The sequence below is a fragment of the Balaenoptera physalus genome (assembly GCF_965194825.1).
Source record: "Balaenoptera physalus genome assembly, chromosome: 15".
In the NCBI taxonomy this organism is placed as follows: Eukaryota; Metazoa; Chordata; class Mammalia; order Artiodactyla; family Balaenopteridae; genus Balaenoptera; species Balaenoptera physalus.
The window spans coordinates 6,345,158-6,358,699 of NC_138894.1; the positions used below are offsets into that span (position 1 = coordinate 6,345,158).

Consider the following 13,542-nt stretch of genomic DNA (forward strand, 5'->3'; position numbering starts at 1 on the left):
ATGGAAAAACCATTATTAAAGCTGGTGATAGGTGCATGAGTGTCACTTATTTCTGGGTGTGAAATATTTAACATTGTTTTTTAATTTATTATCTCTTATGTGTGAAATCTTTAATCTTGTTTATTTCTTTACATGAACCTTTAATATTGTTTTTTAATTTATCACAAAACAAACCAGAATCAATGCATAGAAAACCCAACTTGTGACAACTTGAATATGACCCAGAACTAGGCCTTTCTTGGAGGATGGAATCTAGGTTAATGGAAAATTGATGTTCACCAACATTCCAGGCTTTACATGACTGTAGGCTATGACTGTCTCCTTCCTCACCACAAAAAAAGGAAAAATATCACTACGCCAAAGAAGATAACTTTAACTGGGTAATTGGGGTTGAAATCTCAAATATTGAAACCAAAAACCTCACTTACCAATGGTTTTCACTTGCACAACAGCTCTGGCTGTCCATAAGCTTGAGTTATCTGACTGAGTGTAATCACACACGTATGTGCCTTGGTGATAGTCATAAACTTCATCCACTTCAATTGGGTTGCTCCTTTTTTCAGAGAGTAGTTTTCCATTCTAATCCAAGAGACAAGAAAATTAAATAATTTAACCAGAGAATTACTATTAATATTAAGCTCACCTATAGCGAAACTTCACAAATTTGAACCAAGGAAGGGGAAGGTCAGTCTGATATAAGGACATTGCAGAACATAATACCCCCAAGCTATAAAAGATTCTGCTCAAAACTATATTTGTAAGATTCTTACTTGAAACGAGAAGCATTTTCAAAGACAATTACATGTGGAGGTCAAGACAGCCCAGCAAGAGCTGTTTAACCTGGTAAAGCCCAAAGCGTGATTCAGGCCCCTAGACTCTAGAAAACTCATAGTGGTCTAAGTGGTCAATACCTAAATGAATTTTTTAAAAACACGTATACTTATATATCTGGAAATTGATATAGATTTTCTGTGTATTGGGCTTACATAAAGTTTCTTCTTTAAATAAATTTCACTCGAATAAAAGAAAAAAATGTTAAATTGAAAACATTAAGCAAATAACTAAACAGATGTATCTAAATTTGACAAAGAAGGACTGGGATTCAGGAACAATTATTTAACTCCTAGTGGACTCAAAGTTGAGTGAGAACTAAAATTCAATTATGAACATTTCTCTCTCCTACTTAGAACCTCTCATTGACACTCCTTTGCCTTGAGGGTAAAGTCTAAAATTCTTCACAGCCTAATCTTGCCATTCCTTCCCCAACTCATTTCCTGCTTCTGCCCCTCTACCCACCTGTCATTCCCTACATAACCACGTTCTTTCTCAATCAACGTGTCTCCCACCACCTTTCCCCACTGGGAAGGCTGTTGCTCAGTCTTCAAATCCAACTCAGGGGGTGACTCTCATGGAGAGAAGTTATCAAGTCTCCCTGAGCACGATCAGTGACTTCTGCCCCATCATCACGATGGCCCTTTTATAGTAATGATGCATTGGGGTGTCTCCTCCTGTGAGTTGTCGAGGGCAGCCTTTGTGCCAAGACATTTAGCTGGTCCTGGACACACTGGGAGGAATGAACACAGATCCCGTCTCTGAGCGAGCTCTCAGCCTAAGGATGCACGTCTGAGCAGTAAGCCAGAGTATGGCACACACAGGTGGCTCTGCCTCATAGGAAAAGTAGGGACTCTTCCCCCAGTCTAATCCGAGACTTGAAGGATATGCAGGAATCAGTCAATACCAACAAGGACCTACTGCATAGCACAGGGACCTCTGCTGAATATTATGCGGCAACCTAAATGGGAAAAGAATTTGAAAAAGGAAAAAAAAAAAGAAGAAAGTAATTGACATTTTAGGAACACTTGAAGCAAAGCCTGTATGTAGGAAACAAGGCCAAGGTGAAAGCGCTGACGCAAGTAGATGTGTTTGATCTTTGTATCTCCGGGATACAGCAAGCAGGCCAGCAAGAAAAAGGTCTTTGTAAATAAGGGGTGAATAAATGCAAGTCAGTTGGAAGAAAGGTTTGGAAGCATAAGAGTCACATGATCAGACATTTTTAGAAAAATGACTGGCAGCTCTTTTTTGACTGTGGAAACTCTTGTAAATTTAAGCAAAGACTATCATAATCACCCTTGTATCTTTAGGGTCTAGGAAGTGGTAGGGGCACAGTAGTATTTATTGAATGATGGGGTATCAGTGTATCATTAGTCTTATAATCATTAATCCTCTAACCTCCATGTAGCACCTGGCTTTCCAATTTCCTACTAAGAGTACTAGTGGTATATCTTTCACCACTGCAGTCAGAAGAAAAGAGATAAACAACAAAAGTAACAAAATATCAATAGTAAGAACTCATTACCTATGTAGACTACAAAGTTATTTCTCATGTGTATCTCGTATGAACATTCAAAGGATTCTCTGACTTGGTTTGCACAGATTCTATGTCTTCCATTTTATAGATGGGAAAACCAAGGTTCTGAAGTTTGTGTTTTGTTCTATACCATATAGCTCGTGAGAGGCCTGAGAATCTATCTACGTTTTTCTGATTCTGAGTTTCATGTTCTGATTGAGGAATTTCCCTTCCCCTTTGCCTGATGACTCGTAGAAGCAGAAATTCCCCTCCCCCAAGTCTCTGGTGTGGTTCCTGTGGCCCAAGAAAGAATTTCCAGTAGGTTGGCAGGGAGCTGAGAAGAGGGTCAGAACTGGTCAGAGCTGGGCAGCTGCAGGTAGGAAGTAAAACAAGGCCAAGAGGTGGGACTGACAAGGTTAAACATCTATCAAGAACATTTTAAAAGGAAGCTTCAGGGCACGGGGTAAAATTCAGAGATGAAACTTCTAGAGGACATGGTAATAACATACAAAGAACAGAAATTGGAGTGGAGGTGTGTCATAAATCACATGAGAAATTAACGCAGAGGAGGGGATGCAGAGTTGGAACCAGACTGCAGCTGGGCCATAGGGAGGGTGCGTAATTGCAAAGTGGGCCTGACTTTTTTTAATAAAAAGATAAATATGGCTTAGTGTGTATCACCAAGACTTTATGGGATGGAACTCAAACAAAACATCAAAGAGATAAGGGGCAAGAAATTTGTGTCAAGAATGATGGGGGGCTTCCCTGGTGGTGCAGCGGTTGAGAACCTGCCTGCCAATGCAGGGGACACAGGTTCGAGCCCTGGTCTGGGAAGATCCCACATGCCGTGGAGCAACTAGGCCTGTGAGCCACAACTACTGAGCCTGCGCGTCTGGAGCCTGTGCTCCACAACAAGAGAGGCCGCGATAGTGAGAGGCCCGCGCACCGTGATGAAGAGTGGCCCCCGCTTGCCGCAACTGGAGAAAGCCCTCGCACAGAAACAAAGACCCAACACAGCCATAAATTTAAAAAAAAAAAAAAAAAAAAAGTAAAAAAAAAAAGAATGATGGGAAGCTGATCTAATAACATAATCACAAATGATCCTAGTAGGAAAGAGAAGTGCCAGTGAGGCCACACACGAAATTCTTTGTTTTGCTCGGATGTGAAACAGTCAAGAACAAAATACAGAAGGAGGAGCATCAATCAGTAAGTCCCAGAGAGAACTGACACATGTGACAACCTGCGGATTGTAGCATTGTACACACCGTAGGAAGTTGCCCAGGATTCTGAAATTTCACAGTGAGAACAATAGAATGTGCCAATGTATGGACCTTGGAAACAGCTTCCAAAAAATCGAATCTAAATGACCTTTACCTCTTCCCTACCAGGAACTACATCAACCTTTGGTCTGGCAAGTCTCACCATACTCACCGGCTCTCCATGTCCCTGGGCTCGCAGGATGCCACCAGGTGCCAGGGACAGGGAAAACAAGGCCAAAGGAAATGAGAAGAAGTGGCAGGTCTATGTGCGAAAATTCCATGGAACTCAGGGTTCAGAGATGACCCAGCAGCCACGTCAGCATTGTGGCGTGTGAATGAGGTTGACTTAAACCACCAGTGGAAAAGTCATTCAGGCACAGTCTTACTGCCAGGACGTCACAGCCATGTCACAGGCACCCATGTCTCGGTGCCCCAGGCCCTTGCAGAAGAGCCTCTCCCACTGCCCTGTTTTATAATTCTGCCTGGTGTCAAAGATTCGTTTAGCTAAAAAACCAAAAACGCCCTCCCATTAATGTAATATCATCTAAGACGAAGTCTGCTTATGCCAAAGCTATTTTTCATTATATTTTTATTTTAATTAATTAATTAATTAATTAATTAATTTTTGGCTGAGCTGCGGGATCTTAGTTCCCCGACCAGGGATGGAACCCGTGCCCCCTGCAGTGGAAGCACAGAATCTTAACCACTGGACCACCAGGGAATTCCCATTATATTTTTATGAATTAGGAAAATATTATTAGAATGAAGAACAGATAATTCCCTTTATTCTGACTTCTTCATTGTTCAATATTTCATTAAGAATCTCCAAGTCTATTTCTGTTTGAATTAAAAAAAAAAAAAATCCCACAAGGACTCAGAGGCAAAGACTATACAAATCAATTTTCACTGCAAAGTAAAGGAGCTGTTACAGTGGAGGATTACTGGACTGAATGTCAATATTATGACATAGTATGAGTGTGTTTCGTGTTTGGTAATCGCAATCATTGTTGCTTTTGTTGTGGTCATCCATGTACAATGCTTGGTGTCAGTCTATTTATCTCTTGTAAAAATAAAATACAGTGTGTGTGTGTGTGTGAAAAAAAAAAAAAAAAGAATCTCCAAGTCTAAATTTTTTGAGGTGTCTATTAAAAATATTTTGGAACCCCCCAGAGACTACAGCACATGGATTTATTTCGCTTGGTTGTTCTATACAACCGGCAGGTTCATCCCTGGTCAGCAGTTTCATGTGCATTCAGTACCACTGTTGTTTTCATCCTCTCAGCCAGTGTTAGTGTTGTTGGTTTTGAAATAATGTTAAGTATGAGCCACCCTCCACTTGAGTACCTGTGGTTTAGCATGAAGAAAAGGAACACTGGGTATTATTTCCTGCCTAATGTCATCACTTTTAGTGATATGCTACTTCCATCGGGTCCGTGACTTTCCAGGATACTGTCTGTGTCTGTGTGCATGTGTGTGTGTAAGCACGTGTACACACACATGCAATTCATGCATTTCATGCAATTCATGAAACATAACCTAAATAATGACCTGTCCAAATCTCCGTCAGAAGATACAATTTTAACAACAGCCATCGTTTGCCTACTTTTAAGACAGATGCCTAGTCACCATTAAACACATCCTGACATTTGCAGTCAAGGCCCCAGAGAAGAGAAATAAAACTTCCTTTTGTGAATGTCATACAACATTAGGGTTTAGTTCATAAGAGCAGTATATGCAGAAATCTGGCAACTACCGTGTGGCTTGTGCTTACCAGAAAGTGAAAATAGCTTTCATTTCAGGGATACAATCATTGAAAATTCAAATGCATTTTCATTTTAAGTAAGGGGCAAGCCTGGTTTGGGAACAGCCTACCTTGACTTAGTAAGACATCTGTCATCCCAGATTACAAATATTTTTGGACCATGGGAAGTTTTGTTCTTAAGAGTGAACTGAAAATAATGAACAGAACCATCGGCTATTCTTACCAACCTCATTTTAGAGGTTATGAAATTAACGTGTTTCTTTTTTTTTAATTGAAGTATCTTGACTTACTATGTTGTGTTAGTTTCTGCTATACAGCACAATGATTCACTTTACATATATATATGTTCTTTTTCATTTTCTTTTCCATCATAGTTTATTACAGGATATTGAATATAGTTCCCTATGCTATATAGTAGGATCTTGTCATCTATCTATTTTATATATAGTAGTTTTTATCTGCTAATCCCAAACTCCTAATTTATCCCTCCCCTCTTTTCCCCTTTGGTAGTCATAAGTTTGTTTTCTATGTCTGCGAGTCTGTTTCTTCTTTGTAAATAAGTTCATTTTTGTCATATTTTAGCTTCCACATATAAGTGATACCATATGGTATTTGTCTGACTTACTTCACTTAGTATGATAACCTCTAGGTCCATCCATGTTGCTGCAAATGGCATTATTTCATTCTTTTTATGGCTTGGTAATATTCCATTGTGTATATATATACCACACCTTCTTTATCCATTCATCTGTTGATGGACATTTAGGTTGCTCGCATATCTTGGCTATTGTAAATAGTGCTGCAATGAACATTGGGGTGCATGTATCTTTTCAAATTAGAGGTTTTTCCGACTTTCCCAAGAGTGGGATTGCTGGATCATATGGCAACTCTATTTTTAGTTTTTTAAGGAACCTCCATACTGTTCTCCATAGTGGCTGCACCAATTTACATTCCCATTCACAGTGTGGAGGGTTCCCTTTTCTCCACACCCTCTCCAGCATTTGTTATTTGTAGACATTTTTATGATGGACATTCTGACCAGTGTGAGGTGGTACCTCATTGTAGTTTTGATTGCACTTCTCTAATAATTAGTAAGGTGCTTCTTAAATTAGGATTTTATTGAGGGCAGCACATTTTCAGTGTCATTTTAAAATATAAAATTGAGACCTTAAGCACACACTCACCCTCCCTGTACACTTCTTTCTACAAGGGACATAATAACACCAGTTGTCACTGAATCTCAAGAGAATCAAGTGAGGAAATATTGTCTCACCCATTGGTAATTTTACCTCCAGGAGACTCTGATTGCTAAGTTTTGAGGTACAAAAAGCCAACAGATAAACATGGGCCACTTTCTGCACTTTGATCAGGGGCAATTTAAAATGATATTTTTATATTAACAGATATCTTTGGAAGTCAAATTTAAAGTTTTGCATGATTTCTTAAAGCAAAGTATTGAACTTCAAACAATTATCATAGGGACTTCCCTGGTGGTGCAGTGGTTGATTCCATCCTCCTAATACAGAGGGCCTGGGTTCGATCCCTGGTCCAGGAACTAGATCCTACATGCATGTCGCAACTAAGAGTTCACATACCACAACTAAGGAGGGGATGAGCCACAACTGAGGAGCCCGTGAGCCGCAACTAAGGAGCCTGCCTGCCGCAACTAAGACCTGACACTACCAAATAAATAAATAAATATTTTAAAAGCCAATTATTCCAAATGTAGGAGGCGATTTAAATTCTATTCCCAGATTCCATCACCCTGGGTCAACTGACATTCCCAGACTTTGGAAGAGATGCTTACGCGGCATTTATATATCTGTTAGGACTTAGAAAAACTATAAAATACAATGGAAATGTGAAATGTTTTTGTTATGAAGTTTACTCACATGTGGTTCATAACTCAGAATCATTCTGAAACTTGTCTTTTCCTGATTCCTGTTCCCTTTTTCTCTTAGCACTGCCCTCCCTCCCCACTGACTCACCTGTGCAAGACACGTGTCACCCAGGCCACCAGGTGCTTGCCTTAACTGTCTTTCCAGAGGTGTCCTCTTTGGAAAGTACTCCAGTCTCCTGCTTCTTTCAGAAACCCTTCAAGACATGCTTGTTGGGTGTTCCTTTCCCCCTAGCAATGCCCTTTGCTTTCCAAAGGCAGTAAAATTGAACAAATCTGGTCTTCTGCATGAGTGGGTGTTCATAAGTTTATGTCTTAACCTCACATGTAATGTACTTGAATTTTAGAAATTTTTCTGGCACTGATCAAAAGGATGGTTCTAATAATTGAAACATCAGACTCTGTGGCTACCTAGGGGAAAGCTGCTTTAGAAAGTCAGGTCTTCTCTGCAGGCGTGAGGCCAGTCTTTGGGAAACTCTAGAGCTCAGATTCAGACTCACATTTCTATCAATTACATAAGGAGATGCTACCATAAAAACTAAACTCTGGCATCAGTTTCAGTGAAGTCATTCTTACCTGGTACCAGGTCACCTCTGGACTTTGTGTATCACTTTGGGGGCTGAGACCGGGGCAATAAATGGAACCCATGCTACCAAGAAGAAGGAGTTGTTCATGTGATATGGAGCTCCCACAGGACATATTTGTCTTGGGTTTAACTTCTAAGATCATCTTGACACAACAGGCCTCATCCTGGGGGCTCCTAGGAAAGTTAAGAAGGTCCTGTGAACACAGATGTTATATCCAGATAGTAAAGGATTTGGTAATGTTTTCAGATAAAAATGTACTTGGGACTTACCTAATCCTAGGTCTACAAATATATGACCCAGCAGTATTCATCTCTGTGGTCAAGAAATGAAGGGCGCTCTTGTCCTGGATGACGTGAGGATAGTTTCGAGTAATTTCTACTAGCGGATCTCCGTTTTGAGGTTGTAGGTACCATTGGACATCAGATAGGTTCCTACTACCACTGCAGGGCAGGTGTTCAGAGCTTTCGGTTGGTGAGAGTTGACTTCTGTGGTAGAAATGGGATTTCTGTGGCTCTGGAAAATCACAAAATAAGACAAACTCCTCCCCACACCTTGCAGAGTATGTCTTAAGAAGTTTTCCAGTGGAGCAATCTGAAAACCACAATAAACAAAGGAACACAGAAACACATTAGATGAATTCTAACATATTTACAAAGAGTACTTGGTTTCACAAGGGATTAAGCTCCCTTGGGTGTCTTTCTCCTTCACGGTTCCCATTCTGTGGGGAAAAGAAGTTCATGTTCTAATTCCCTCCCACTGGTCTTCAGCATCACAAGTAGCAACGGAGGTTTCCTGTTAAACATGCCAACCCACCTTTAATTCCTCTTCAGCTGCTTCCACTGAACACCCAGATATAGTAACTGAGTTCCACATTGTTGCGTGGTATCAACTGAAAGCTGTTCACCCCAATAATTTCTCCTCCTACCCCCATCTTAAAAGTAGAAAGACAATGTTCTATATTATTATGCCATGCTGCCGATGTATCACAGAACACCTGTCACTTTAAACTTGGACCATAAAACTCACAAGGTTAGCATGAAAAGTGAAAAACCCCTACCTGAAGTATTAAATCCTTTAATTTTCCCTCCTGCGATAAGCCAAAGAAATATCCAGCTCAAATAAAGCATTGTTCTCTCTGGGTCTTGTCATTGCTTCAGGACATTTGTTCTGTTGCCAGAGTGGAGGACATTGTAATTCTGGGCTCCACCCTGAGAATCATCTTCATTTCTGTAAATCAAGAAATGGGAAATGAAGAAATCGGAACCAGTGATCAAAACGCAAGTCACACAGGAAGCTTTGAAAGGGCAGGTCCTGCCCAAAAACCTTCACATGCCCACACTTGAGTCGTATTTTCAACAGCGTGTGGCAGGTCCTGCATATGCCACTTCTTACACAACTAAAGGAGGAAGGACATCTCAGACTCACGGTACTGCTTGCACCTACACTCCGTACGGTGTGATCTTTTGATGCCATTTCTTCATAGAATCCTTTTTTTCTTTTCCCAAGGTTCTGACCTAGTACGTATATTTTCATGGGTAATTTGCAGAGTTAAGTGAAAGTTTTCCTGAAAAGATCATCCAAGTTGAATGAAAATGTCAGGTTCTCCCCAGTTAGGGAAACTAGTGCGGTAGCTCATGTGTAAACTTGAGAATGTCTGCACGTTGCTAATTTGTAGTAACTGTTAGAGAATAGAGGATGCTTGACTCTTTGTGCCCCAAACAAGACAGGAAAAGTTGTCACTGGATGGCGTTTCTACCAATTCTCTGAAGTAGAAAAGGGAAGAAAGGTCACCCTGGGCTGTGTTCATGGTGGTTCTGTCCCTCTTGTTGACAGGGTGGCTGTTGGAACTTTCAAACTATTTACAAGAGAGGAGAGATAAGGTTGCTGGGTGGGTGTCCTAGTCCATTCAGGTTGCCATAACAGAAAACCAAAGACTGGATGGTTTATATCCAACAGAAATGTATTTCTCAAAGTTCTGGGGTCTAGGAAGCCCAAGATAAAGGCACCAGCATGGTTGCCTTCTGGTGAGGGCTCTTTTCCTGGTTCATAATTGGCACTTTCTCACTGTGTCCTTACCTGGGGGAATGGGTTACCCATCTCACTGGGGTCTGTTTTATAAGGCCCTAAATCCCATTCGTGAGGGCTCTTCCCTCAAGACCTAAGCAGCCCCTAAATGTCCCACCTCTCAATGCCATTCTCTTTGGGGTTAGATTCTCAGCATATAAATCTGGGGAGAGAGTCCTTTGGTAAAATATGACATCACCAGACTGACTTACACTTTGTCGTGCAATTTGACGTGCATGACAGTTTAACTTTTTACTCAATGCTGTATGGAAAAACGTGATCATTAGTGGGCTAAAGAAAAAAAAAAAGGTCTAGAGCTGGCTGTGGACGCTACAAACTGTATTGGTTTTTACCAGAAGCTTTAAACACAGCTAGACTATTCTGACTGTGTTTAAAAATTTTAAACTATAACTTCTAAACTCAGAATCTTGAATTGCAAAGATAGGAAGGCTATTTCTGCAGTTTACCAGTGTCTTGGAATATTTTCTTTTGTTAATGAAAAGACAACTTATACACATGTTTTAAAATACAAATTTATTGCTGTTGGTTACAGTACTACAGCAATTTAATATAATATGAGGTCTGTAATTACCATGATTTGTTGTTAACATAGGTAAGTTTTGTCACAAACTATGAATGTCCAAAATATTTTATTCCACTCAAATGTCATTGTAAATAGCTGGAGGGGAAGCAGCTGTGGGGTAAAGTTTAGCAATCTGAACTATTTCAAATGGAATTAAATAAAATTTCTGGATGGTAAAAAAAAAAAAAATCTGGGGAAAACACAAACATTCAAGCCATAGCAGTGGGTGATATTTAATTATTACGTAATTTTGTTTTGAGCAGAAAATACAAATAATTTCACTATAGAACAGCTTTATCTGTGCCTCTTAGAGTTCTGAACTATTATCACTATCATAAAAATAGCCTGGGTATTATTCTTGGGGTTGTAGAAATAAAGTAACTTAACCCCTGAACTTTAAACAAATTTCTCCTAAAACACCCCCATACTGTCTTAAGCCCTTTAAGTGGGATGGGTGGGCAGGGGACAAAATAAATGGTATAGTCTCTGTCCTCAAGGGTCTGACACAGTGTGGAGAACAATGTTAAAGAAAAAACTATTCTAACATCTGTTAAAACAGTAAGAAATATTTTGTTCAAGACTATTGCAACAGGGGAGAAAGATCAAGCTCAACTCAGAATACAACAAGGACAGGTGAGGATTTAAAGCTAGGGAGGAGGGTGAGGGATCAGGGGGTGGAAATTTAATAAGAGAAGCCATCAAGGGGAGGGGAATTCTTACCAAAATGACCAACAAGATTCTTGCTAAAGGTGGATTAAGGGCTTAGATATCAAACCTGGGAGATGAGGAACTTAATCAGATATCAAGGATGAGAGGATGACTTAGCAGAATTCTTTGCTAAGACTGAGCTGGGCAGGCTGATGGCAGGATGGGGACCAAGGTTGAGGCCCATTTGAGAGGAGGTCTCAAGGAGCCTGAGTAAAATTTGGTGAAGTAAAAAGTCTTCGCCAATAGAAACATGCAAATAAACAGTGACAGGAGAATACGACAAAGAAACAAATGCAGTGATAACAGAAAAGAAAAAATTAAAGAGGGAAAGTAAGGAAAAAAGAGAAAGAGAGGGAGGGAGGGAGGGAGAAGGAAAGGAATGGGAAGAAGGAAAGAAAGAAAGAAAGAAGGAAAGAAAAGAAGAAAGAAAGAAAGAAAGAAAGAAAGAAAGAAAGAAAGAAAGAAAGAAAGAAAGAGAAAGAAAGAAAGAAAGAAAGAAAGAAAGAAAGAAAGAAAGAAAGAAAGAAAGAAATTAAGAAAGAAATTTTACTAAGTATCATATGGTCCCTCTGAACATTCTCCTTAAAAGTCTTCTTCCCAGAACATCTCTGTTTCTTGGGCAGTTGACAAAAATCAATCTCTCTCTCTCTCTCTCTCCCTCTCTCTCTCTCTCAACCTCTGTCTCTGTCTCTCTGTCTCTGTCTCTGTCTGCCTGTCTCTCTCTCGCTCTCAACGCCCACACACACACATGTAACCATCATGCACATTCCTCTCTTCACTGCCCCATGTGCTCACTGGCCATTCCTGCAACCACTCCTTCCGCCCAGACTTTCCCAGGACCATTCTCTTCAGGAACTTCCATCTTTTATCACAAATAAATACTTTACTTTCCTCAACTTATAAAATTCTTCATTTCCAAACATTTTTACACACACACACACACACACACACACACAGCACCCCATGTCTCCAACATCTTCAGATGCAGAAAGGAGTAATTTTAATATCTATAAATGATCAACAATTATGTTTCTCTAACAGAAACATTGAGCTTGAGGTGCCTTTGGGGATCCACAGGGGAGAGATCCAGCGAGAGAAGTCAGGAGGCTGCGAGGAGAGAGCAGATAGACTTCCCGGAGGAACACCAGCCTGGAAAAGTGAGTCAGGGCCAAGGGAAAATTTAAAAGGATAAACCCAAAGGGAAGAGAAGAAACAGAACAGAGAGACCACCCTGACACTAAGCAGAGAAGTCGGGCACAAGAAGGACTTAGTTTCCATCAGGTCTGGCCACCGATAGATCAGATCAGCACGTGCAGAGGGTTTAAGGTGATGGAGACGAGGGATTCGGGAAGGAAGGTGGGGAGTGGGGACGAGCCATGCCCTCCCCAGGCTACACTGCACACGGAAGACAGACGGGGAGGTGTTTCCTCCTGTGCTGACTTGATTCCACCATGAGGGGAATGAGCTGGCAGGGTAGCAGGCCAAATGCAAGTGAGAGTGAGAAGAGCGTGTGTGGACCAACTTCTCTGAGGAGGCAGGAAAAGACAAACCCCGAAAACCACAGAGACATTGTCTTGGACGGAGGCGGACAGAGTCATACACTCTGGGAGGTCTCTCGAGACCAGTGTACCCAGGTGGGACCAGAAGTACAGGATGTTTCCACTTGGCTGCTGACCTGCTGAGAGGAGGGTGTGCTCAGCCAAGAAAGGGCTTCATGAGATGGTGGAGGACCTAGAGTGCCACGGACTGGGACCAGAGTCACTGTATCACTTATCCCCATTGGTGACAATGGGTAGCTCTTCTTTCCAAGACTGTGGTCTAGGAACAAGGACCTAGGATAAGCAACTGCCTTTCAGATGTGGTCTACCTCCCCCTACCCCCTGCTTCCCCTTCCTTTGCCCACGAAGCCCCTGAAGGGTCAATCTCCCCATCTCCGGCCACCGGAAGCATCTTCCTAAAAATCAAGCCTGAGGATGTCATTTCTGTGCTGATAACCTCACCAGCCCCACTGCCCACTAGATAAAGAGTCCATTCCAAAGCATCAGATGCAAAACCCCGTATGACTTGATATGGCTCTCTCATGATTTATCTTGTGTCTCATCCCCAGAGACACCTCCACTGACCATGTGCATAATGACATTCCTCCTCTCTATTCACCACTGCATCAGCCAGCAACCATCTCTCTTATTACTCATGTTATATTATTTTGTCTTAGCACACACAACTGTCTGGAAAATATCTTGTTTTATAAACTTCTCCCCTAACTAGAACCAAAGCTCCATGCCAGCAGAACTGAGCCTGTCTTGCAGCCTGCACACTCTCTCAAGGGATAGGG

At 41.2% G+C, this 13,542-nt stretch overlaps 1 protein-coding gene and 1 long non-coding RNA gene across 3 annotated transcripts in view; one reads left to right on the top strand and one right to left on the bottom strand.

Annotated features, from left to right (window-relative positions):
• IL18RAP (interleukin 18 receptor accessory protein) overlaps positions 1 to 8,991 on the bottom strand; it is a 28,137-nt gene extending 19,146 nt beyond the window's left edge. Inside the window, 4 exon segments of the mRNA XM_082426378.1 lie at positions 429 to 579; positions 7,842 to 8,025; positions 8,122 to 8,443; positions 8,910 to 8,991. Coding sequence (XP_082282504.1) covers positions 429 to 579; positions 7,842 to 8,025; positions 8,122 to 8,443; positions 8,910 to 8,979 — 727 coding nt within the window. The 5' untranslated portion in view covers positions 8,980 to 8,991.
• Positions 8,992 to 9,072: 81 nt separating this feature from the next.
• The window catches only part of LOC309643597, a 153,975-nt gene continuing 149,505 nt past the window's right edge, over positions 9,073 to 13,542 (top strand). For both annotated transcript variants that reach the window (XR_014253887.1, XR_014253888.1), the window contains exon 1: positions 9,073 to 11,760. This is a non-coding gene — a long non-coding RNA (uncharacterized lncRNA). The remainder of the gene's footprint in view (positions 11,761 to 13,542) is intronic.